The sequence below is a fragment of the Cervus canadensis genome, chromosome 32, assembly GCF_019320065.1.
Source record: "Cervus canadensis isolate Bull #8, Minnesota chromosome 32, ASM1932006v1, whole genome shotgun sequence".
In the NCBI taxonomy this organism is placed as follows: domain Eukaryota; kingdom Metazoa; phylum Chordata; class Mammalia; order Artiodactyla; family Cervidae; genus Cervus; species Cervus canadensis.
In genome coordinates, this window is record NC_057417.1 from 36,889,870 (window position 1) to 36,913,864 (window position 23,995).

The 23,995-nt window shown below is 53.4% G+C and overlaps 1 protein-coding gene across 4 annotated transcripts in view; it reads left to right on the forward strand.

The window, feature by feature from the left end:
- The window catches only part of NLRC3 (NLR family CARD domain containing 3), a 31,037-nt gene that overhangs the window by 3,617 nt on the left and 3,425 nt on the right, over window positions 1-23,995 (forward strand). The window contains exons 2-19 of one of the 4 annotated variants that reach the window (XM_043454786.1): window positions 7,353-7,445; window positions 8,188-8,249; window positions 8,495-8,696; window positions 8,787-10,536; window positions 11,524-11,610; window positions 13,220-13,303; window positions 13,932-14,015; window positions 15,336-15,419; window positions 16,940-17,023; window positions 17,613-17,696; window positions 18,284-18,367; window positions 18,910-18,993; window positions 19,547-19,630; window positions 19,991-20,074; window positions 22,150-22,233; window positions 22,639-22,722; window positions 23,427-23,510; window positions 23,898-23,981. In XM_043454786.1, the coding sequence (XP_043310721.1) occupies window positions 8,519-8,696; window positions 8,787-10,536; window positions 11,524-11,610; window positions 13,220-13,303; window positions 13,932-14,015; window positions 15,336-15,419; window positions 16,940-17,023; window positions 17,613-17,696; window positions 18,284-18,367; window positions 18,910-18,993; window positions 19,547-19,630; window positions 19,991-20,074; window positions 22,150-22,233; window positions 22,639-22,722; window positions 23,427-23,510; window positions 23,898-23,981 (3,107 nt within the window). In that variant the 5' untranslated portion in view covers window positions 7,353-7,445; window positions 8,188-8,249; window positions 8,495-8,518. The other 3 variants (XM_043454787.1, XM_043454789.1, XM_043454790.1) reach the window with 3 other exon arrangements.

The following is a 23,995-nucleotide window of genomic DNA, read 5'->3' on the forward strand; positions in this document are numbered from 1 at the left end:
ACCAGGCTCCCCCGTCCCTGGGATTCTCCAGGCAAGAATACTGGAGTGGGTTCCTTCTCCAATAGCCGCAAGCATAGCCTTCTCTAAATTGAGGTATAACTTAGCCAGTAAAGTGCGCCTGGGGCTTCCCAGGTGGTGCTAGCGGTAAAGAACCCACCTGCCAATGCAGGAGACATAAAAGACACTGGCTCGATCCCTGGGTCGGGAAAGAACCCCTGCAGGAGGGCATGGCAACCCACTCCAGTATTCTTGCCTGGAGAATCCCAGGGACAGAGGAGCCTCGTGGGCTACAGTCCATAAGGTCACACAGAGTTCGCAACTTAAGCATGCAGTGGATTTTTACTCTGTCCAAATTAATAGGTAGAGGTGTCCAGCACCTTTGAAGGCTCCCTCACACCCCTGTCCAGTCAGAACTACCTCCAAAGGTGACCACTATGTTCACTTCTGTCTTTTCAGATTGGTCTGGCCTGATCTTAAACTCCCTGCAAATGGAATCACAGAGGGTGTCTCTTTTGCATCAGATTTCTTTCTCTCACAATGTCTGTGAGAGTCAGCCATATTGTTGAGGATATCAGTAGCTTATTCTTTTTCTTTATTATGTAGGATTTCATTATATGAACGTTCAAAAAAAACTCATTCTTTTGTTGATGGACATAGGTTGTTTCCATTTTTTTTGGACTTTATTAACAAAGCTGCTATAAATATTCTGATCTGTGGTTTGGTGGACATAATCACTCATTTCTGTTGGGTTTATACCCCAGGGGGAAATTACTGGGTCACAGAAATATGCATATTTAACCTTATTACTAACAAACATTTTTCCAGAGTGATCTTAACTTGCATTTCTCTGATGACTATTGATATTCTCTTTTGTGATATTCTTCAAGTTTTTGGCTCATTTTATCACTGGGTTTTTGTTTCTTACTGATTAATTAATGTGTTTGGGATGTCATCTCCTAGTCAATGGTTTGCTTTCTCATCCTTTTAAATATGTCTTCTAAAAAAAAAAAATGTCTTCTAACAAACAGATATTCCTGATTTTATTTTATTCAGATATTCCTGAATCCCCAAATACTGTTCTTTTCTTTCATGGTTAGTGCGTCTTATGTTCTGTTTAATCTTTACCTAGGCCACGTTCATAAAGATGTTCTCCCATGTTTTTCCTAAGGCTTAACTGTGTCAGCATTCACATGTAGATCTATGATCCAGCTTAAATTAACGTTTTGTGTATGGTGTGAGGTAGGGGTGGTTCCTTTTTCCCACATGAACATTCCATTAGCCAGCACAGTTTAATGCAAAGACCACCCTTTCCCCACTGAACTGCAGTGAAACCCCGTTATAAACCCAGTGATCACATATGACCAAGTGATCGTATATATGTGGGTCGGTTTCTAGACCCTCTGTTCTACTGCACTGGTCTACTTGTCTGCCCTTGTACCAATAGCTATAGCTGTATACTAGATTTTGTGCTTTTTTCTAAGAGAAGTTTCTTTAAAAATTATTTATTTTGGCTGCACTGGGTCTTTGTTGCTGTGCGCAGGCTTCCTCTAGCTGCAACGAGTGGGGGCGACTCCCCAGTTGCGGTGGGTGGGCTTCTCACTGCTGGCTTCTCCTGGCTTGAGGGCTCAGTGGTTGTGGAACATAGGTTTATCTCCCAGTGGAGTGTGGGATCTTACCAGACCTGAGATGGAACCCATGTCCCCTGCACTGGCAGGTGGATTCTTAACTACTGGACCACCAGGGAAGCCCCTATACTAAGTCTTGATACTGTGTACTGTAAGTCCTCAGGCTTTGTTCTTCTTCGAAATGATTTTGTCTATTTTAAGGTTTTCTGTTTATGTTTTACAATCAGTTTGCCTCTCTTCCCCCTCTCCAAAAAGCCTGCTGGGATTCTGATTGGGATGTCAATCTATTAATCTATTTGGGAAAAACAGACATCTTAATAATATTAAGTCTTTCAATCTATGAACATAGCAAATCCCTAATTTTAGGTCTTCTTAATTGTTTTATAGTTTTCAGTGTAGAGGTCATGAAAAATTTTTGCTAGATTTATTCTTATATATTGGATATTTTTATGGCATTTAGAATTTTTACTTTTGATTTGAGTGTTACTTAATAACTAGAAATATAACTGATCCTTTTTGTGCATTGATCTTGTGTCCAGAAACCTGATGTTCATATATTTGTTCTAACAGTTCTATCATAGACTCCTTTGGATTTTCAATATATACAATCATGTCAACTATGAATATTTATCACATACATTTATCTTTTCCTTTTCCAATCTTGATGTCTTTTCTTTCTTTCGTTTTCCCTATTGCACTAGGACCTACTTTATTAAAAAAAAAAAAAAGCAACTATCAACCAGAATAGGTTCCCCCTGAGGAGTGGAAGTGAGGTTTATATTTTACTTACTTTTGTATTACTTATGTGATTTTAGTGTTTTACTTTTATAATTCTATAAGTGATCTTTTTAAATGAGGGGAGAGCAATACATATCAGTTAGCAAAATATAAGCAATTGAAATTCACAAAATAAGAAACACTTCCTTAATCCCATTGTCATATATTTCCAACTATCGTCTAGCCAGACAAAAATGGCATCCTATTTTTTTTTTAAGTATCCTATCATAATTCTCCTTTGCACATTGACTTTTTTTCCCACATAGAAATACACAATAAAACATATAGGAAGTTCAACAAACCCCAAGTCAGATTAATCCAGAGACCCACATCAAGACACATTATAATCAAACTTTCAAAAAACAAAAAGAATCTTGAAATCAGCAAGAGAGAAGCAAATCATCACATACAAGGGATCCTCAATAAGATTATCAGCAGACTTCTCACCAGAAACTTTCAGTTCAGTTCAGTTCAGTCGCTCAGTCGTGTCCGACTCTTTAGACCCCATGAACCGCAGCAGGCCAGGCCTCCCTGTCCATCACCAACTCCCAGAGTTCACTCAAACTCATGTCCATCAAGTCGGTGATGCCATCCAGCCATCTCATCCTCTGTCGTCCCCTTCTCCACCTGCCCCCAATCCCTCCCAGCAGCAGGGTCTTTTCCAATGAGTCAACTCTTCGCATGAGGTGGCCAAAGTATTGGAGTTGCAGCTTCAGCATCAGTCCTTCCAATGAACACCCAGGACTGATCTCCTTTAGGATGGACTGGTTGGATCTCCTTGCAGTCCAAGGGACTCTCAAGAGTCTTCTCCAACACCACAGTTCAAAAGCATCAATTCTTCGCCGCTCAGCTTTCTTCACAGTCCAATTCTCACATCCGTACATGACCACTGGAAAAACCATAGCCTTGACTTGACGGACCTTTGTTGGCAAAGTAATGTCTCTCCTTTTTAATATGCTATCTTGGTTGGTCATAACTTTCCTTCCAAGGAGTAAGCGTCTTTTAATTTCATGGCTGCAATCACCATCTGCAGTGATTTTGGAGCCCCAAAAAAATAAAGTCTGACACTGTTTCCACTGTTTCCCCATCTATTTGCCATGAAGTGATGGGACCAGATGCCATGATCTTTGTTTTCTGAATGTTGAGCTTTAAGCCAACTTTTTCACTCTCCTCTTTCACTTTCGTCAAGAAGCTCTTTAGTTCCTCTTCACTTTCTGCCATAAGGGTGGTGTCATCTGCATATCTGAGGTTACTGATATTTCTCCTGGCAATCTTGATTCCAGCTTGTGCTTCCTCCAGCCCAGTGTTTCTCATGATGTACTCTGCATATAAGTTAAATAAGCAGGGTGACAATATACAGCCTTGACGTACTCCTTTTCCTATTGAGAATCAGTCTGTTGTTCCATGTCCAGTTCTAACTGTTGCTTCCTGACCTGCATATAGGTTTCTCAAGAGACAGGCCAGAAACTTTGGAGACCAGAAAAGAGTAGGCTGACATGTTCAAAGTGCTCAAAGAGAAGAGCCATTAACCAAGAGTCCTAAAACCAGCAAAACTGTCCTTCAAACCTAAAGGAGAAATTTTGTGTTTAATGTGACATACAATTCAAAAAAATTTTTTTCATGGGCTGGCCAAATCCATTGACTTGAAATATTATTTTTGTCACATTACCAAATCCCTTCCTATATAAATAATATAAATATATACTTGTTCCTGGATCCTATATTATGTTTTATTGACTTATGATTCTATTTTTGTGCTATCCCACCCTGCTATATACATAGATCAATAAAAATGGAAGATTATATTCAAGAATGCAAGTTCTGTTGGGGAGAAAGTCAGGAAGGGATAGTTAGGGAGTTTGAGATGGACATGTACACACCACTATATTTACAATGGATAACCAACAAGGATCTACTATACAGCACAGGGAACTCTGCTCAATGTTATGTGCCAGCCTAGATGGGAGTGAGGCTTGGGGGAGAATGGATACATGTATATATACGGCTGAGTCCCTTCGCTGTTCCCCTGAAACTACCACAACATTTTCAATTGGCTATACCCCAATACAAAATGAAAAGTTTACAGTCTGGAAAAAAAATTATGGAAATCTAAATAAAGTATAGATTTAGTCAATTAAAAAAAAATGCAAGTTCTTGCCACAACAAAGACCCGAAGCAACCAAATAAAAAAAAAAGGAATGCAAGTTTGGTTTGATGTTAGGAAATCCACAGGTGCAGCTCACAGTTTAAAGGCAAGATCGGTCACAGCACTGCCTTCTGTGGCTTCGCACACGCTGAGATACGTCCACACTCCTGAGGCCGGTGACCAGGACTCAAGCCCCTCTGACCTTGCCTCCCTAACCCCTCGGTGAACCCACTTGCTCACCGACTGTGCTCCGGCAACTGGCAGGGAAGTCCACTCTGGCCTTGTCCTGCCGCTCTAACACACAGGAGATTTGCGGCTGCTGGTCTCCTGGTTCTCTGCGCGACTCTCTCCCACCTTTCAGATCTCTGCTCATCTGTAGCTTTCTCACAGAGGCCTTCCCTGGCCACTGGGACTCCCCCTGCCCTCCCCCTGGACCCTGACCCTCTCCATCACACGCACCGTTTATTTTATTCAGGCACTAACTGCCATCAGAACTGCCCTGCTTAGTCACTTATTTTCTCCTTCAGCGTCATTATCCTCCACCCCCACCACACTCACAAGGTGAGGACTTGGAGTAATTGTTCACCGTTACATCGCCAGTGCCTGCAGCACACATCAGGGCCCCAGTAAACCTCTGCTGGCTGGATGAATGAATGGAAGTATAATAAATCGTGCGATTAGATCAATGTCGCTAAAAAGTCATTTGCTCATTTAACAGACAAGCCTAGAAGTTTTATAAAATGTGGAAACATACCTTAAGAGGCAGGTAGATTATACAGCACAAGTATTATTGTCAGTGAAGCCATGGTTTTTAGTCCAATTCAACTGCTTCCCGGTCATGCATCCCTGGGCAAAGTCATTGAACCTCTCTGAACCTCTGTGTCCTCCTCTATAAAATGCAAGAAACAATGGTAAGGAGAATTGTTACAGAACATAAGGAAATGATGTGAGTCTAGTACTTAACAGAGGATGAGGAACACAGTAAACCTTCAACAAGTATTAAACAGTGTTAACCTGAATGGCAAGAAGAAATGAGGAATTGAAGGAATCTTTTCCAAGAGGAGAACTAATTAGAAACTGGTCATAGGACTTCCTTGGCAGTCCAGCAGTTAAGATTCCACTGCACGGGTTCCATCCCTGGTCGGGGCACTAAGATCACGCGTGCCACTCAGGGTGGCCGAGAAGTTTAAAAATAAATAAACTTTTAGTTGAAATAAAAGAAACTGGTCACAAACATCAGGTCTAACAGTTTGGGCTAGAACTACTCCTGGGAGAGTCAGGAGTCGGCCAGGGATGCCTGCCACAACTGCTGTCCTGCAGCGGTGCTGGCAGCAGGGTGAGGTCTGGCCACGCAGAGAAAGTGTTCAAAATCATAGTTATGCTTTTAGAGAAAGGATGAAATTCTTTGTATTGCAGTCATTCAAAACCCTAGAGAGAGGGTTTTTTGGTTTTTTTTTTTTTGGTTTATAATTCATTTATTTTTGGCTGTGCTGGGTCTTTGCTGCTGCCGGGGCTCTTCTCTAGGCGAGAAAGGGCTGCTCTCCAGCTGTGGCTTCTCACTGCGGTGGCTCCTCTCGTTGCAGAGCAAGGGCTCTCAGGGCTCACAGGCTTTAGTAGTTGCAGCACAAGCGTCCAGCAGCTGTCACTCACAAAAGGGTCAGGAGGCAAGGTCTGAGAGGCTCCAGAGCACAGCTCAATAGCTACGGGCACACGGGCTTAGCTGCTCCTCGGCATGTGGGATCTTCCCAGGTCACAGAAGGAACCCGTGTTTCCTGCATTGGCAGGCAGATTCTTTACCCCTGAGCTGCCAGGGAAACCCCTCAAAAGCCTAAAGAGAGTGAACTGAAAAACAGTGAAAACTCCTGGGAATACTTAACACCTGGGTGGGATAATGAGATTAAAATACATGAAAACTAATTGTTTTCTTTGACACCAACAAAATTCATAACAACAAGAATTATTTAAAAATACTTAAGACACAAAGAAGAAACTGGCAAGATCTAGATAAGAAAAACTATAGTTTTAGCAAAGGATCTAAAGGAAAACCTCAATAATTCCTCCATTAATCCGTGTACATTAACACAACTTAAACCAGTATCCTAGCCAGTTTCTTTTCCCCTTGGTCTTAACATTTAGAAAAATGAACTAAAAGAGCCAGAAGGGACCTGGAAAGTAGAGGGAGCGTGGCCTTGCCCTGGTCTATTTCTGAAGTCCCAAAGTAGTTCAGCCCAGTTGAACACTATCTACCTCAAGTTTGCTGCACTAACTCTTCAGTGTCACCATGAACTGAATGCTCGGAAAATACCGTTTTACTTATTGCCAAGCTTCTTTTGGGCTTCCCAAGTGCCTCAGCGGTAAAGAGTCCACGTGCCAATGCAGGAGACTCAAGAGACTTGGATTTGATCCCTGGGCTGGGAAGATCCCCTGGAGGAGGAAATGGCAACCCACTCCAGTATTCTTGCCTGGAGAATCCCATGGATAGAGGAGCCTGGCAGGCTCCAGCCCACTGGGTCACAAAGAGTTGGATATGACTGAACACACACACACAAACTTCTTTTAGTATTTTCCAGGTAGAAAGATCCATCCAAGATTAAAATGCCTGGGAAGCCCAATTCAAATCCAAGGTAGAGGAGTGTGTTGGATCCTGAGGGCTATCTCCAGTGGATCTCTCTTAAATGAACCCTATCGGGACCCAAAGAGTTCCAGGGCTGGAGGGTGTGGGTCAACCAGTTTCAAAGAGCCACTGCCACCCAAGGCAGCAGGCGTAGCTTCTGCCCAGCTTCACGTCCTGTTTTCTCTCCTAGACCCGTGGACAAAGGATGGCCAACTCCTGCCCGCTGAGTGCCTGGGGCCCTGCTGGAGGGGCTGCCGAGGGCTGGACACCCTGCCCACTGCAGGTGAGGAGGGGGTCCTCCAGTGCCCGCCTTGGCTGAGGGAGGGACACACGGGGGCGGCCAGCCTTGGCCATGGGATCCACTCCAGTCCCCAGGGAGGAAAGGGAACGTGGGTGGGTGGGGCTTTGCCCCTCAGCGCCCACTTCACTGTCCCCGGCAGAAAACATGCCGCCTGCGATTCAGCAGGAGCCCCTGTGCTTCCCGGATTCATAGGACACAACAGAAAAGGACCCGAGAGGCTGCTCTGAGAACTAGTCCTCCCCTCCCTTTCCTCGCCTCCTTTCTTTTTAAATTAGCAGACTTTAGTTTTTAGAGCAGTTTTAGGTTCACAAAAGAACTGAGTGGGAAAGATGGAGCTTTCCCTCTCCCGGCCCCGCCCGCCTACACGCGCCCTCCCCCGCCGGAGGGGCACGTTGGTTACAATCGGTCACCCACACGACACGTCACGGTCACCCAGAGCCCGGAACCGGCATCAGCATCACCGTGGTGCTGTTCCTTCTACGGCTCTGCACGAACATACACACCGCTGCAATATCACACAGAGTTGCATCCGCGCCCTGGTAATCCTCTGTGCTCCGCCCATTCCTCCTCCCCAGAGCCCTGCCAGCCGGCACTGTCTCCATGGCTCTGCCTGTTCCAGAAGGCCATGGGGCTGGGACTGTACCGCACGCAGCCTCTCCCCGTCGGCCTCTTCCACCCTTCCCTTCTCGCCGGTGGACCTGTTCCTAATTAGCCCCATTTCCAGGTTACAAATGAGGACACCACGGCACAGAGAGCTCAGGCGGCCTGTCCAGTGTCACACAGACGGTGAGTGGCAGAGCTGAGATTCCAGCCCGGGGTCCCCTGCCCCTGGCGATGCTCCTGGCAGCAGGGCCTACTGTGGCCACCCAGGACCAAACCCGTCCTGGAGGCCAGACCGAGGGCCGGCCGCCCGCCATCCGGGGAGGGAGAGAGGGTGGGCCTTCATCCCACCCGGGCCCCGATGCTCGGTCACCTGTCCCAGGCCACTGGGCAGGACGACAGAGGCAGCAGGCCTAGGCCTCTCTCCACAGCCCCTGGCCGCAGTCCCCGACTCCATGAGGAAGCAGGAGTTGCGCCCGGGCGGGGAGGCTGGCCAGGGCCACGCCGCCAGCTCCCCAGCCGAGCAGGTGAAAGCCCTGGTGGACCTGCTGGCCGGGAAAGGCGGTCAGGGCTCCCAGGTCCCACAGCCCCCCAACAGGACGCCAGAATGCCCGCTGAAGCCCCATGGCAATGGTAGGCCCATGGATGGGGATCCCAGGGCCTTTTCCCCCTCCCCCTTCCCCCTCCCCTCTCCCACTCTCCCCCATGGCCTCTGTCCCGCAGACTTGAGGATACAGAGGCACCGGGAGGCCCTGCTGAGCAGGACCGGGGGCGGCCCCGAGCTGGGCAGCCCCTCCCCAAGGCTGACCAGCCTCCTGCTGGTGGAGGGCCTGACGGACCTGCAGCTGAGGGAGCACGACTTCACGCAGGTGGAGGCCACGCGCGGGGGCTGGTGCTCGGCCAAGACCATCGCCCTGGACAGGCTCTTCCTGCCCCTGTCGCGGGTATCCATACCCCCCCGCATCTCCATCACCATCGGGGTGGCCGGGGTGGGCAAGACCACCCTGGTGAGGAACTTCGTCCACCTCTGGGCCCGGGGGCAGGTGGGCAAGGACTTCTCACTGGTACTGCCGCTGACCTTCCGGGATCTCAACACCCACGAGAAGCTGTCTGCAGACAGACTCCTCCGCTCCGTCTTCCCGCATGCTGGGGAGGCGGGCCTGGCATCAACGGCGCTGAGCAAAGCCCTCCTGGTCCTGGATGGCCTGGACGAGTGTAAGACGCCCCTGGACTTCTCCAACACCGTGGCCTGCACGGACCCCAAGAAGGAGATCCAGGTGGACCACCTGATCACCAACATCATCCGGGGCAACCTCTTCCCGGAAGTGTCTGTCTGGATCACCTCTCGTCCTGGCGCAGCTGGCCAGATTCCGGGGGGCCTGGTGGACCGGATGACCGAGATCCGGGGCTTCAGTGAAGAGGAGATCAAGACCTGTCTGGAGCAGATGTTCCCCGAGGACCCTGTCCTCACGGGCTGGGTCCTGAGCCAGGTTCAGGCTGACCGGGCCCTGTACCTCATGTGCACCGTCCCGGCCTTCTGCCGGCTGGCGGGGGCAGCGCTGGGCCACCTGCACCGCCACAGGCCGGGGCCCCCGGACGCCGAGCTGTGGCCCCCGAGGACCCTGTGTGAGCTCTACTCGTGGTACTTCAGGATGGCCCTTGGCGGAGAGGGGCAGGAGAAGGCCAAGGCGAGCCCCCGTATCGAGCAGCTGGCTCTCAGCGGCCGCAAGCTGGTGGGCACGCTGGGCCGGCTGGCCTTCCACGGGCTGGTCCGGAAGAAGTACGTGTTCTACGAGCCCGACCTGAAGGTGCTGGGCGTGGACCTCGCGCTGCTACAGACGGCCCTGTGCGGCCGCTTCCTGCAGCGGGAGGAGACGCTGGCCTCCGCGGCCGCCTACTGCTTCACCCACCTGTCCCTGCAGGAGTTCGTGGCGGCCGCGTACTACTGCAGCGCCTCCAAGAGGGCCATCTTCGACCTCTTCACCGAGGGCGGCGTGTCCTGGCCCCGGCTGGGCTTCCTCACGCACTTCCGGAGTGCGGCCCAGCGGGCCATGCAGGCCGAGGACGGGCGGCTCGACGTCTTCCTGCGATTCCTCTCAGGCCTCTTGTCCCCGAGGGTCAACGCGCTGCTGGCCGGCTCCCTGCTGACCCAGGGCGAGCACCAGGGCTACCGGGCCCAGGTGGCCGAGCTCCTGCAGGGCTGTCTGCGCCCTGACGTGGCGGTCTGCGCCCGGGCCGTCAACGTCCTGCACTGCCTGCGCGAGCTGCAGCACATCGAGCTGGCCCGCAGCGTGGAGGGGGCCGTGGCCAGCGGGGGCCTGGCCAGGCTGACCAGCCCCCCGCACCGCGCCGCCCTGGCCTACCTCCTGCAGGTGTCTGACGTCTGCACCCCGGAGGCCCCCCTGCCCCTGCACCTAGGCCCGGGCGTCCTCCAGAGCCTGCTGCCCCAGCTGCTCTACTGCCGGAGCCTGAGGTGGGCGCTGGGGGCAGGGGCAGCGCGGGGTGTGCGGGAGGAGGGTACAGTGAGGACCCGGCAGGCTCCTCCCGCCCCCACGCCCCCCTGTGTCCCGTCTTGGGGCTGCCGTCACCAAGGACCACGATCCAGGCGGCTTCAAATGACAGAAACCTCCTCTCTCCCAGTTGTGGAGACTGGAGTCTGAGAGGAAGGCGTCAGCAGGGCCATGCTCCCTGGGAAACCTGTAGGGATGGTCCTTGGGTCATTCATGGCCTTCCCAGCCTGCAGTGTCTGCCAGCAGTCCTTGGCCTGCAGACCCAGGCTCTGCCTCTGAGGTCGCACGGCTGTCTCCTCCATGTCTGTCTTCTCGTAGATCTCTCTCTCTTGTGGGGACACTGGTCCCCACGCTGGGTTACAGACCACCTCACTCCACCATGACCTCATTCTCACTCGTTATCTGCAACGACCCTATTTCCAAAGAAGGTTGCATTCCTGAGGCATGGGGGTGGGGGGTTGTAAACACCAGTATATCTTATACCCCAAAACACTCACTCTACAACACCCCGTATATCACCCCAGTGCTGACAGAGGCCACACCCACTCACTCCACCCTTAGCCTGTCATCCTCTGTCCACTCTCTGGACTTCGGTGGCAGGGAGGGGAAGGCTGGATGACCAGGGTCGCTGGGGACCTCAGAATAGCTTCTATAATCCTTAAAGGAGGGCAGCTGGTGTCCTACCGATACACAGCCCAGCGGGTCAGAAACCCATGGTTTATGCCACTGAAACTCCCCAGTCACCTGGTGGGAGAACTCTGAGCACACGGGTGTCCTGGCACAGATCTCTGAGCCGCTCGGCGGGGGCTTCGCTGGGATGGAGAGGAGGGGGCATGGAGGGTCTCAGCCTAGGTGTCTGAGCTTAGCGCCCACTCTGCTGCCAGGGGCCTCATCCCACCTGCCCACGGGCAGTGGTAGGACCGCTCACTACTGCTGTTCCTCCTGACCAGGCTGGACACCAACCAGTTCCAGGACCCCGTGATGGACCTGCTGGGCAGCGTGCTGAGTGGGAAAGACTGTCGCATTCAGAGGATCAGGTAACACAGACCCAGGAGACCCCGCACAGGGTGCTCACCTGTCTCTCAGGGTCCGGGGCTCTTTTCACATCCTCCTCTCTGCTCAAGTGGCCTGCGGTGCTCTCCAAGAGAGGTATCTTCGGGGCGTGTGACTCGGGGTGCAGGTTGCTTGTTTCCACCCATTCCAGAAAGTTCCAGAGGCCCAGGTACCTCACTTGTAAGAAGAGAGAAAGGACAGGCGAGGGTCAGATGCTGCTGTAGATACAGAACCATTTTCCCAATACCGTGTGCGCGGATGTACCGCCAGGCCCGGTCCACTCTACACGCCTCCCAGAGTTTGCCCTCGGATGGTATTCTGAACACAGTGTTACATCTTTAAAAAAATATCCAAACTTTTAAGCTAAAAATTCATATTAATTAAAACGATTTTAAACATTGCATCTTTAATAGTCGAATTAGATGACAGTTTATATACTAACTAAAGAGCAGATCTACATGCTCATGAAATCTCTCCTATAAATAACACATCCGAGTCTGAATAACACCCTGATTTGTAGCCGAATCGATGTGATGACCAGCAGCTGGCTTTGGGAGAACTAGGGAAGTGAATTTAGAGAAAATAAGACTCAGAGAGTAACTTTTCATAAGCCTCACATAAGCTTCCAGCTTTTGAAATCATCTTTATCTGAAAAATACAGACCGAGTCCAGACCAAAAGTAAGTCATTGAGGACAGTGGTCAGAGTGGTGAGCTCTGTGCCTTTGGACAGATACCTTTGTGCCTGAGGAGGGTAAACATGGGGGTTCAGGGTCCTCTGGACCACTCCTCAGTGTGTTCAGGGTACACCCTCTCAAGGTAGATAGAGATGTACATTCTGCTAAAGTCAGCTTCATAACTCAACCATTTTCCTTTCTCACTTTAGAGGAAGGACAGGGGCCAAGGGTGTGCTGGAGCCACAAGTTCATGAGAGCTGACTGTTGGGCTTTCAGGAATTTTTACATGTTGACAGTGCTAGAAATTGGCCATGGTGGGAGCATTTACACCATGGAAATTAGCCAGTGCAACAGATCAGGGCTTTTGTTATTTTGCTTTTTCCTGACAGCTGGTTCTCCAGCACACCCCTGGCTGGAGTCTGCAGTAATTGTCCGTCCTCTCTGCTGCACTCGATTGAGGTCAGACTTCTCCCTGAGGCCCTCTGCTGGGCTTCCCAGGTGGTGCTAGTGGTAAAGAACCCGCCTGCCAGTGCAGGAAACATAATGAGACAAAGATCTTCCCTGGGTCGAGAAGATCCCCTGGAGGAGGGCATGGCAACCCACTCCAGTATTTTTGCCTGGAGAATCCCATGCACAGGGGAGCCTGGCAGGCTGCAGTCCACGGGGCTGCGAAGAGGCAAACACGACTGAAGTGACTGAGCACGCACACATGGGGCCCTCTGCTAATGTGAGGGTCTGTCCACCCACTCTGGCCCTACCATGCCCAAGCTCCTGGACCTGGCTCATCTGGTCTCCACCTGAGTCCAGGCCCTGATGATGCTGTGGTGGCTGACAGGTTTGCATCACAGGCCTGGAGTTGCAGAAGAGGTGATGAGGTTACAGACCCACATTAAGCACCCTCTCCTTCTCTTCGGGCAGCTTGGCTGAGAACCAGATCAGTAACAAAGGGGCCAAAGCTCTGGCCAGATCCCTCCTCGTCAACAGAAGCCTGACCACTCTGGAGTAAGTAGGACCCTCACCACTGGGATGGGGGGAGCCTGTGAACCATCATGTGAAGCCCCCTGGGGAACACTCTCCCCAGGGTGGGCTGGAAGGACAGGAAAGCTGAGCCAGCCAAGTATTGGCTTCTGCTCAGCTGCTGGGACTCGCTCATAGAAGCACCAGAATATTGGCCTTGAACCTGGTGTTATCATCTCCTCTCCACACTCAGCCCAAGCCCACTAGTCCATCAGACCCTGCTTCCTTCTCCCCTTCATGTGGGGCCACCATAGGGAATGCCTTCCTTATTTGCCTAAACAAACATCTCTGCCCCAGTCCCACCAAACAGGGCTTCCCTGTTGGCTCAGACAGTAAAGAATCCACCTGCTATGCAGGAGACCCAGGTTTAATCCCTGGGTCAGGAAGATCCCCTGGAGAAGGGAATGGCAACCCACTCCAGTACTTGCCTGGAGAATCCCATGGACATAGGAGCCTGGCGGGCTGCAGTCCATGGGGTCACAAAGAGTCAGACACGACTGAGTGTCTAGCACAAGCCCTGGCACATTGTCTTTGAGGAGTGTGGATTTAAAGGTCTGAGTAACTTCTCCCTCCCTGGGAACTGGATAACTGGTCCTTTCTCTTCCTCCGCCAGTCTCCGCAGTAACTCCATCGGCCCTCAGGGGGCCAAGGCACTGGCAGATGCTCTGAAGATTAACCGCACCCTGGCCTCTCTGAGGTACGTGTCACCTGCTTGCTGCCTCTCTGCCCCCAGGAGGTGACTCAGAAAACCATCTCCTCAGGTGCCACCCGTGGAGCGGGAGGTAATTCCCAACAGCAGCCACAAGATACTGGCTCCCACCCATGGATGCCAGGGCATCCTCTGTGCTGAGCAAGTTTCTAAGTCCAGCTCTTCACTGCGCCGGTGTTCAGGGTCTGAACTGGGGAGGGAGGAGAAGAGGGGCAGAGGTATGAGGCGGCAAAATAATCTACGAGGAAAAGTTCCTGTCTCTATGAGTGGGAGGTCCCCAAGGCCATGACATCAGGATGATCCCTGAGCTGTCTTCCAAGACACTGAAATCCCATTTCCAGACGGTTCCCCAGGTGTGCTGAGGTTTGCTGGGCTCCTTTAAGGGGCCTGTGGTTGTATCCATCCTTAGTTGATGCATACTGCCAGTCTGTTTTGCTCATTTACTTCTTTTCACTGAGGCAAAATTCACATAAAATTTACCATTTTGGAGTGTACAGTTCAATGGCATTTAGTACAGTCACAGTTATGCAACCAACACCTCGATCTAGTTCCTAAGTATTTACATCCCCCTAAGAGGAGTCCCTCTACCCATCAGCAATCACTTCCCACGCCCCCCTCTCCCCTCGGCCCCTGGCAACCACCAATCTGCTTTCTGTCTGAAGATTTCATGTAAATGGAATCAAACAGTAAGGCTTTTTTTGCCTATCTTCTTACATCCGGTGGAATGTTTTCAAGGTTCATCCATGTCGAAGCATGTACATTTCATTCCATTTTAAGGCTGAATAATATTCTATTACATGGACCACGATTTGTTCATCCACTCGTCAGTTGCTGGACACGGGTTGTTTCCACCTATTGGCTACTGTGCTGTACACATCTGTGCACAAGCATTTGAGGACCTTTTTTCAGTTCTCCCAGGTGGATCTGGGAGATCCAGTGGGATCTGCTAGGTCACAGGTGACCCTGTGTTTAACCTTTTGAGAAACGGCCAGGCCTGCTTTCCTCAGAGGCCACACCATCTAATGTTCCTACCAGCAACCAGGATGAGGGCTCCAATTTCTCCACGTCCTCACCAACACCTGGGTGCTGTGTTTCAGCTGCAACTCAGACTATCGATGACCTTGTGGTCCAGTTATCAGGGGCTCCTTGTCCACAGCCAGCAGGCAGGTGCCTGGAGAACCCAGGGAAGCCCTGAGGCCAGAGCGGCGGTGGGAAGGACCAGCTCCCCCACTGGCTGGGTGTGCGGGGTGAGGGCCTGCCGGCCGCCCTCCTGGGCGCCACCAGTGATGCCCCTCCTTGCCTCCACAGCCTCCAGAGCAACAGGATCAGGGACGACGGCGCCAGGTCCATGGCTGAGGCCTTGGCCGCCAACCGGATCCTCTGTGTGCTTCAGTGAGTGGCGTGCTGGCTGGCAGGGACGGTTCCTCTCCTCCTCTCCTCCCCGAGGGCCTCTCTGTTTCCCGCACAGAGGGGTGGATGGGACAAGGCCCGGAGGCTTGCTGAGCCATCTGCAGGGCCCCTGGGAAACCTGACCTCCACTGCTTTTCCGGAGAACGGGTGTTGGGGCAATAATTACAAACACAGCCTCCCGCCAACGTGGGAAATCCTCTCCACAAATGCAGAAGAGTACGAAACTGCTTAATTACTGGAGTAAGCACTCAGCTAGCCTGCAGTGAGCATCCAAGGTGATCCGCCAGTGGGATGGCAAAGACAGAAAGGAATCTCACCCTTTCCTGCAGCTGAGCAGACACAACCCTTTACATGTGGGTTTTCAAGAAAAACCACAACTTGTCCTCAAACAAGAGAACTGGAATAGCAATGTTTGTCATACTTAGTTTATCCTAAATTTGCCTGTCGTCCGGGAAGGGGAGCCGTCTGTGCCTGCCTCCTGCCTTCATGCCGAGGAAAATGAAAACTCCTGTCTTTACGACAAGCAGGCACTTACAGCAGAGCAGGTGTTCTCTTCCTTGATGCGCAGGGTTCAAAGAGGTGGCGCAGAGGCCCTTACCAAAGACATTCCTGGGCTACAAGTCTGGCAAGAAGCTAACTTCTATTAATAGCTCTTAAAAAGATTTACATACTGTCAAAGGGACAGGGAAAGGATTTATAATCCCTAGTTTCCTCAAGGAAACTACGGGAGGGGAGGGTTTTTTCTCCCCCTGCTCTTTTGGAACCAAGGAAAGTTCCATTTTGTTTAGATTGTAGTTAGCCTCACACAGATGAGGTCCTGGCCTGCCTGTCCTTCTAGGATGAATGCAGGGGTCCTCCTGCAGCGTCTTCCTCCTCCGGATTTAGTGTAGGAGGAAGCAGCAGATGAGGAGCCTAAGCCAGGGTCTGCCCTCAAGAGGAGTGCAGGGCTTGGGGGCAGGCTGCAGGTTGGTCTGAATGGAGGCAGTCTGCTGAGTGTTGAGAAGGCTGGTCAGGTGAGGGGCCAGTGGGCCTTGTATGTAGAAGTCTTCAGAAAGTCTCCAGTTTGGAGGTTGATGGATATTAACAGTGTTCACTGGTCACTGCTTTCGGGCCCCTCAAGGGAAGGCCCAGCTGCCCCTGCCTCTTTTTGTTGTTTAGTTGCTAAGACTATAGCCCGCCAGGCTCCTCTGTCCATGGGATTCTTCAGGCAAGAATACTGGAGTGGGTTGCTGTACCCTCCTCCAGGGAATCTTCCCGACCCAGGGATCGCACCTGCGTTCCTGCATTGGCAGCAGGGTTCTTTACAACTCAGCCACCAGGGAAGCCCCACCTGTAGCCTCTTACTCTTCACATAACTCCATCAGTCAATTAGCAACATTTTGGCAACAATCCAAGGACCTTTCCTGGAGACCCCTCCCCCATGCTGCAGTAAACTTGAACCAGACTGTCCTTGGCCTGGGAACGCCTGTGGCCAGCTTTACTGAAGGACCCCTCTCCTTCAGCCTGCAGAAGAACTCCATCGGGCCAGTGGGAACCCAGCAGATGGCAGATGCCCTGAAGCAAAACAGGAGTCTGAAGGAGCTCATGTGAGAAATGCAGAAGGGCCAAACTGGTACCCTTCATGTCTGGCACAATGCCCAGCTTATCACAAATATTTGTGAGCATGGGGTGGGTAGATGGATGGATGGATGATGGATGGCTCAGTGGGTAGATGGATGGATGAACGGATGGGTGAATGGGTGGGTGGATGAGTCAGTAAATGGTGGATGGATGGATGGATGGGTGGGTGAGCAGATGGATGAATGAATGATTGAATGAGTGGGTACTCGATAGCTGGCTTTGGACTCCAAAACCCTGAGCCAGGAGAATGGAGATCCAGATTCCCAGGAAGGAGTGAGCTCCAGCTGTCTCAGGCTCACCGTGACTGCCACCTTCATACAAAGATCACAAATGCCTCTCGCTAAAGGGTTGGCTCTGCCCCCATCAAGGAGTCGAGAAGGACACTGCTACCTTGATCTCTTACAAAGGCCATCTGCCAGCCAGCCTCAGGCAGAAGAAACTGTGTACTGGGCACCCTTGAGACCAGAGACAGCCCTTCCCTGGAGGGCTCCCGGACTCTGACCCCTCCTGGCCTCACCCCACCCGGCTGCTCCACCCATGTCCCCTCTCTTGCAGGTTCTCCAGCAACAGCATTGGCGATGGAGGCGCCAAGGCCCTGGCGGAGGCCCTGATGGTGAACCAGGGCCTGAAGAGCCTGGAGTAAGTCCCCAGGGGGTGGCTGTGGGCAGAGGGTGACTCCCCGCCCGGGGTTCCCTGGCCAGCACGGGGGCGGGTCCTGGTGGAGGGCTGTCAGTCAGAACCCACCAGCCCGCGAGCCGGGCACTCTGTGCTCCAAACGTCTCTCCCTCCAGCCCACCCGGCCAGCTGCCTCTCCCTGGACAGTAGGTTGGTGTTGGTTCTGGAGTTCTCAGAGTGACAAGCACCAAGTGCCCTTTAGAAGCTGGCCTAGGTGGCTGTGGAGGGGCTGGCTCCGGGGGCCGTGGCGGGGGGGACACCTGGCTATGCCGCTTTCTCTGGGGGCTGCAGACACACGTCCCCTTGGAAGCCGTGAGGAGCCGCCCAAATCGAGGCGATGTCTAAACTCTGGCACTGGTGGTGCTGGACCCACCTGCCCTTGGCTGGCAGGGGCTGGACTGACGGGCATGGGAGAGGAATGAGGAATGGGGAGGGCACGGGGGTGGCACAGGGCCCCCAGCCCCCTGCTGGCCTCAGTGCCATGACCCCGGCTGGACTCCCCCTGGGTCCCGAGGCTGCCACACCCAGGGCACCCTGTCCTCTGTCCGCAGCCTGCAGAGCAACTCCATCAGTGACCCGGGAGTAGCAGCGCTGATGGGGGCCCTCTGCACCAACCAGACGCTCCTCAGCCTCAAGTAAGCCCCGCCCTTCCCTCCGTTCCTTGGCTGGGGGTCTGAAAGGACTCTGGGACGTGGAAGAAAAGGCTGGTGCCGAGAAGCCCCCACTCCCACCCCCACCCCGAGGGCATCGGAGGGGAAGAGCCGTGGTTGGGCAGCTTGGCGCTGGAGCCCAGCCGCCTGCGCCCCCACTCACGGGGACAGGGGGAGGGGGGCAGCCTCAGCAGGCGGGTCTGCCACCCCCTTCCTGAGGGCAAGACTGCAGACACCCAAGCATGCCAGCCTGCCCCTCCCCTCACACCTCTGAGGTCCTGGCGTCTTATCCTCTTCCTCTTGGACTGTCTGTCCTCCTGTGGACAGTCCCGGGACAGGGGAACACGTGGATGGCAAGCCTTGCGCGGGGGCTTCCCGGAGCAGGCTCTTCCCGCCTCCACCCAGGGTCCACCTGGGGTTCCTGACTTCTAAACAGCCTGAGTACCTGGATGCCGCGCCACCTACCCCCCGACCCCACCAAAGGTCTCCTCTGTCCATCAGCAGCTCAGGGTCATCTCTTTCCTCAGCCTTCGAGAAAATTCCATCAGCCCGGAGGGAGCCCAGGATCTGGCGCGTGCTCTCCGCACCAACAGCACCCTGAGGAGTCTGGAGTACGTGAGGGGGCAGGCGGGGCTTCCTAAGGCTCCCTTATGCCCCCGGGGCCCTGGGGAGCCCGAGCTGGGAGCTGACGGGCGGACCCTTGGGAAAGGATGTGGCTGGGGGGTGGCCGGGAGGCCTGGCGGTGACCCTGACACAAATCCCCCTCTGATGCCGCGAAGTACCCAAGGATGGAGTGAGTGGTGACAGTCGCCCTGCCCTGAGCCCGCGCCCCTGCAACAATATAGGAGCAAGGCGGCGGGGGGGTCCCCAGCACAGGGGCAGGAGTGAGTGAGTCACCAGCCAGCTCTGCCGACTCCTGGCAGGTGACCAGGGATGGAGGCCCACCAAGCAGAGCCTGCCCCCTGCCCACCCCCAGGACATGTGGCAGGCGCGGCGCCCGGGAGCACATTCAAGTGCCCTGAGAGCCTGAGCCCGGCAATCCCAGCGGACAGGACACAGCCCTGGGGTGGGGCTGGGGATAGGGGAGTGGTCTGGATCCCCAGGGAGCAAGGATGGGGGCTGCACTGCTGGCTCCGGCTCACTTGCCTGCTCCCCTCTGCCCAGCCTGACAGCAAACCTACTCCACGACCAGGGCGCCCAGGCCATCGCAGAGGCAGTGAGAGAAAACCACGCCCTCACGTCCCTTCAGTGAGTCCATGGCGTGCCCAGCTGGCCTGTCCTCCCAGAGCTGCAGGGCCCCACTCAAACCAGGGGAGGCAGGAGGCCAAGTCGGGCTCAGGGTCCCCGCCCCCGGCACGGCCTCAGCAGGTTGTGCCCGGCTCTCTGCTCTGCTTCCTGGGGCCGATCCATGCAGAGGCCAGTGGTGGGAGGTGGGCGCTGTGTCACACGCTCCACGCGGGGGCCCCTCCACTAGCCGGAGTGCACGCTGACCCCCTTGGACCAGCCTGGGGGAGGGCTGCAGGAGCTCTGCCCACCGTGGCCCGAAGCTCCCAGGACCTCCTGGCTCTGCCCTGGGCCACGTGGTCATGTGTGTGTGTGTATGCCCAGCCTGCAGTGGAACTTCATCCAGGCCGGCGCTGCCAAGGCCCTGGGACAAGCACTACAGCTCAACATGAGCCTGACCAGCCTCGAGTAAGTGGGGCCTCCGAGGGGATGGGAGGCGCAGAGTCAGTCACCCTGCTGCCCACTGGTTCTCCTGCCCTCAGCACACAGCCTCCTCGGCTCTAGGGCCAGAGAGCATGTTTCCATCTGACTTGGTGTTGTGTATATACGTATATTTTTTTTTTAACAAAATAACAGCTTCGCTGAGATATAATCCACTCTTTAAGGTGTACAAATCACTGGTTTCTCGTATATTCACAGAGCTGGGCAACCATCACTAAAATCAATTTTTGAACACTTCAGTCACCCCATGAAAAACCTCACACTTATCAGTACTCACTCCTGACTTCCTCCCCAGTCCCCCAGTCCTGACAAACATTAATCTACAGTCTCTATGGATTTGGTTATTCTGGACATTTCACAAAATTTAAGTCATAGACTATGTGACCTTTCTGACTCACGTCTGTCATTTAGTGTAATGGTGTCAAGGTCCATCCACACTGTAGCATGTATCAGGGCTTCATTCCTTTTTATGAGTGAATAATACACTGCACGGACAGACATGATGCTTATCCACTCACCCGCTGATGAACATTTGGGTTGCTTCCACTTCTGGACTATCACGAGTAACACTGCTGTGAACATTCATACACAAGTTTCTGCGTGTGGATACATGCTTTTAATTCTCTCTCGTGCACGCCTGGGAGCAGAACTGCTGAGTGAGGTGCACACTCTGTGTTTACCTTTGAGCTTCACCTGCTTTTCATGCTCCCACGGCTTCCGATATACCCCCTGTGTGGCAGGTCCTTCCGTTTGGCTCTGAACATGCTATTCCTCAGGGTCCTGTCCTGGGTCATCTTCCCCTGAATGATGTCTCTTTCTCGAAGCTCCTCCTCACCCAGGGCTCCAATTCCCTTCGAAGTCCTGGAGGTGCCCACATCTACAGCTCAGACCCCTCTCTTGAGCTTCAGACCCCCGTGTCCACTGCCCACTCCACTTCCCCCGGGGTGGACCCGGTTTACCTCCCCCACAAGCCTGCTTCTTGGTTCCTCACCGTGTGAGGGGTTCTGGCCACCAACTGTGCAAGCTAGAAACATCACCGTCCTTCTCACCTCCTACCGCAGCCCATCTCCAAGTCCTGTTGCTTCTCCTCCCAACATTCCACCCAGTCCCCTCCACCCACACGGCCACTGTCCAGACTGCTAGCATCACTCACCTGCATCACCGCCGCGGCCTCCACATCCAGTCCCTCCTCTCACACTGCTGGCCAAAGCTCTCTCCCAAACGTCAGTCTATCCCCATCCTGAAGAAGTTTAGCTGGCTGCCCAGTGCCTGCAGAGTGGAGTCCAGCCCTCAGTGTGGCTCCCACGGCCCTGAAGTCCTGCTTCCTCTGCAACCCTGGGGCCTCACTCCACACCCCAGAAACTTGACCCAATTTCTCTGGGTTCCTTGGATGTGCCAGGCCCGCCCCCATCTCTCACCCACGGGCTTGGTCTAGATCTATTTCTGCCAAGCAGCCTCTGTGACCACGCTGGGGAGGACACCTCACACTTGGTGACTCTCATCTCACAGGTTCCCCCACCTGAGTGCTAAGAGGCCAGGATTGGGCTTGCTGGTCCCCAAGGCACTTAAATGTTTGCTAAAATTGTCAATGCAAACTGCTCCCTCAAATGTACCAATGTCCACTTGAACTAAACTCTTAGTCATTTTATTGCCCCAGGGCCTGCCACTTTCCTCCAGTGTGGAAGGAAAAAGAGAAAAAAACAAAAAAAGCTGTAAAACACTGACCAGCAAGAATGGCTTGAGGACTGAGGGCTTTGATTTTCGGGATGGCTTTGAAACTCACACCAGTTTCTTTTGCACAGTATTTCCATGTGTCCATTTCTGTTTTGCCTAATGGTCTAGACTCATGCAGACTCCAGACCACGATGCACAGTCATTAGGCGGCCATGGGGCAGTGGCCACACAGGAGGTGCAATGATCCCCAGAGATCATCTACTATGGGCTGTGTGCTCTGATTTAAATCTAGAAGGCCCAAGCTCAGCACGTCCTGCCAGAGCGTTGGCTCGGGTCCCGTGCACCCAGGGGTCAGGCTCTGCGTTCAGTTTACAGGAGAACGCCATCGGGGATGAAGGTGCCTCTGCGGTGGCCAGCGCGCTGAAGGTGAACACAGCCCTCACTGCTCTCTAGTAAGTCCTGACGTGCACGGCAGCCCAGGAAGCTGGCCCTTAGCCATCTTTCCACACTAAACATCCGTGTTTCCCAGGCAAGGCAGGTGGGTTTGACTTTCTTAATATTAGTGATTAGGACATCAGACATCTAAAAAATAAGAACTAGGGGTTCCGGGGGTGTCCCCCAAACTCTCCAGAACATCTGCACCTCCTGTGTCCAGATCTCTGCCTGGTATCAGTGTGGGCAGGAGATGCAGCATTCTCTGGACACACCACAAGCCAACAACTTTCAGCACTATTTCACCAGTTTCAGCCCTAGGTCAAGGGGGTGGTGGAGATGAAGGGTGAACGCGGATGGAGCTGGGCTGGCGGGTGTGAGGGCTGGAGGCTGCCCATCTGCAATGACTGCGTCTCCTCTTACAGTCTCCAGGTGGCCTCCATTGGTGCTCCGGGGGCCCAGGCACTCGGGGAGGCCCTGGCTGTGAACAGAACCTTGGAGATTCTAGAGTAAGTATTCCAGTCTCTGGCTAGAGCCTCTTGCCCACAAAGTCAAGCTGTTGACTCACAGTGATCATATATGGGAGGAGAACATGTCCGTGGAAACTCCGAAATCACTTCAACGCCTTCACAGAGATCAAGCAGCACTGGCCTCTCCAGCTCCCAGTCACCCTCTTTTCCTGGGGGTCACTCGTGGGTCCTCTTCTCCTTGGCCTTGCCCAGGCTGAACTTGTCCCCAGGCCATTTAGGGGCCCTGGGGAGGGGGCAGTGGCCACTGACCCAGCCTGTGAGAAGATTCGAGCTCCGGCCCGAGCTCTGTGGGGCTCGGGCGTGTCTGGTCCTCGCTGCTCCTGCAGTGCTGGGGTTCCAAGCGCATGTGCACCTCTGGGTGGAGGGCTGCCTCTCTGGTCTCCGCCCCTCTTTCTTTTTTCTTTTTTTTTTTCTGCCCCTCTTTCTTTGGAATGAAAATGGAGGACGAGGGCTCCAACAGACCACCAGCTGGGGCTGGCCTCAGCCCTCCCCACGTTCTGCTCCCCAGAGCCAGTCCCTCTTCTGTGCCCAGGAGTGAGGGAGCAGCGACCTCACCCCCACAGTTGCTGAGTCCACGCTGACTCCACCCAGGCACCCACGCTCACCTGAAGGGGTGCCGGGCTCCCCTCTCAGCTGTCACTGTGCCCGAGATTGTGCCTCAGGGTTCCCGCCTTTCTTAACAGCTTAAGAGGAAACACCATCGAGGTGGCTGGAGCCAAAGCCCTGGCGAATGCACTCAAGGTCAATTCCAGTCTCCGGAGACTCAAGTGAGTGGCTGCACAGACCTACCTGCGCCTCAGAGCAGCCAGCTTCTCTTCTGGACTCTCCCTATAGCATACTGCTTGCTTTCTGCCATAGCTGCTCCCTTTTCAAAATACAAATAGCTGACACTATAGTCATTATTAGTCTGTATTGTGGATGGGTTTGCTCCCTTTCGCATTTTCAGTCATATGTCCTCTGTGGCACCTGCAGGAGACGACCTGGCTGCTTGCAGACTTGGGTCTCGGGGTTAAATGCCACTTGGCTGTTGCTATGGCAGCTGTGGACCAATGAGGCCCAGACGGGTCCCTCCAAGAGAGTGCCGTTCTGCTTCCTGGGCATGTCCTTCTGTCCTGAAGGGCTCACTGTGGCATCTCCATCTCTTCTCTGTCTAGTCTTCAAGAGAATTCCTTGGGAATGGAGGGGGCGATATGCGTTGCCACTGCACTGTCTGGAAACCATGGGCTCCGGCACATCAAGTGAGTGGGGCTCA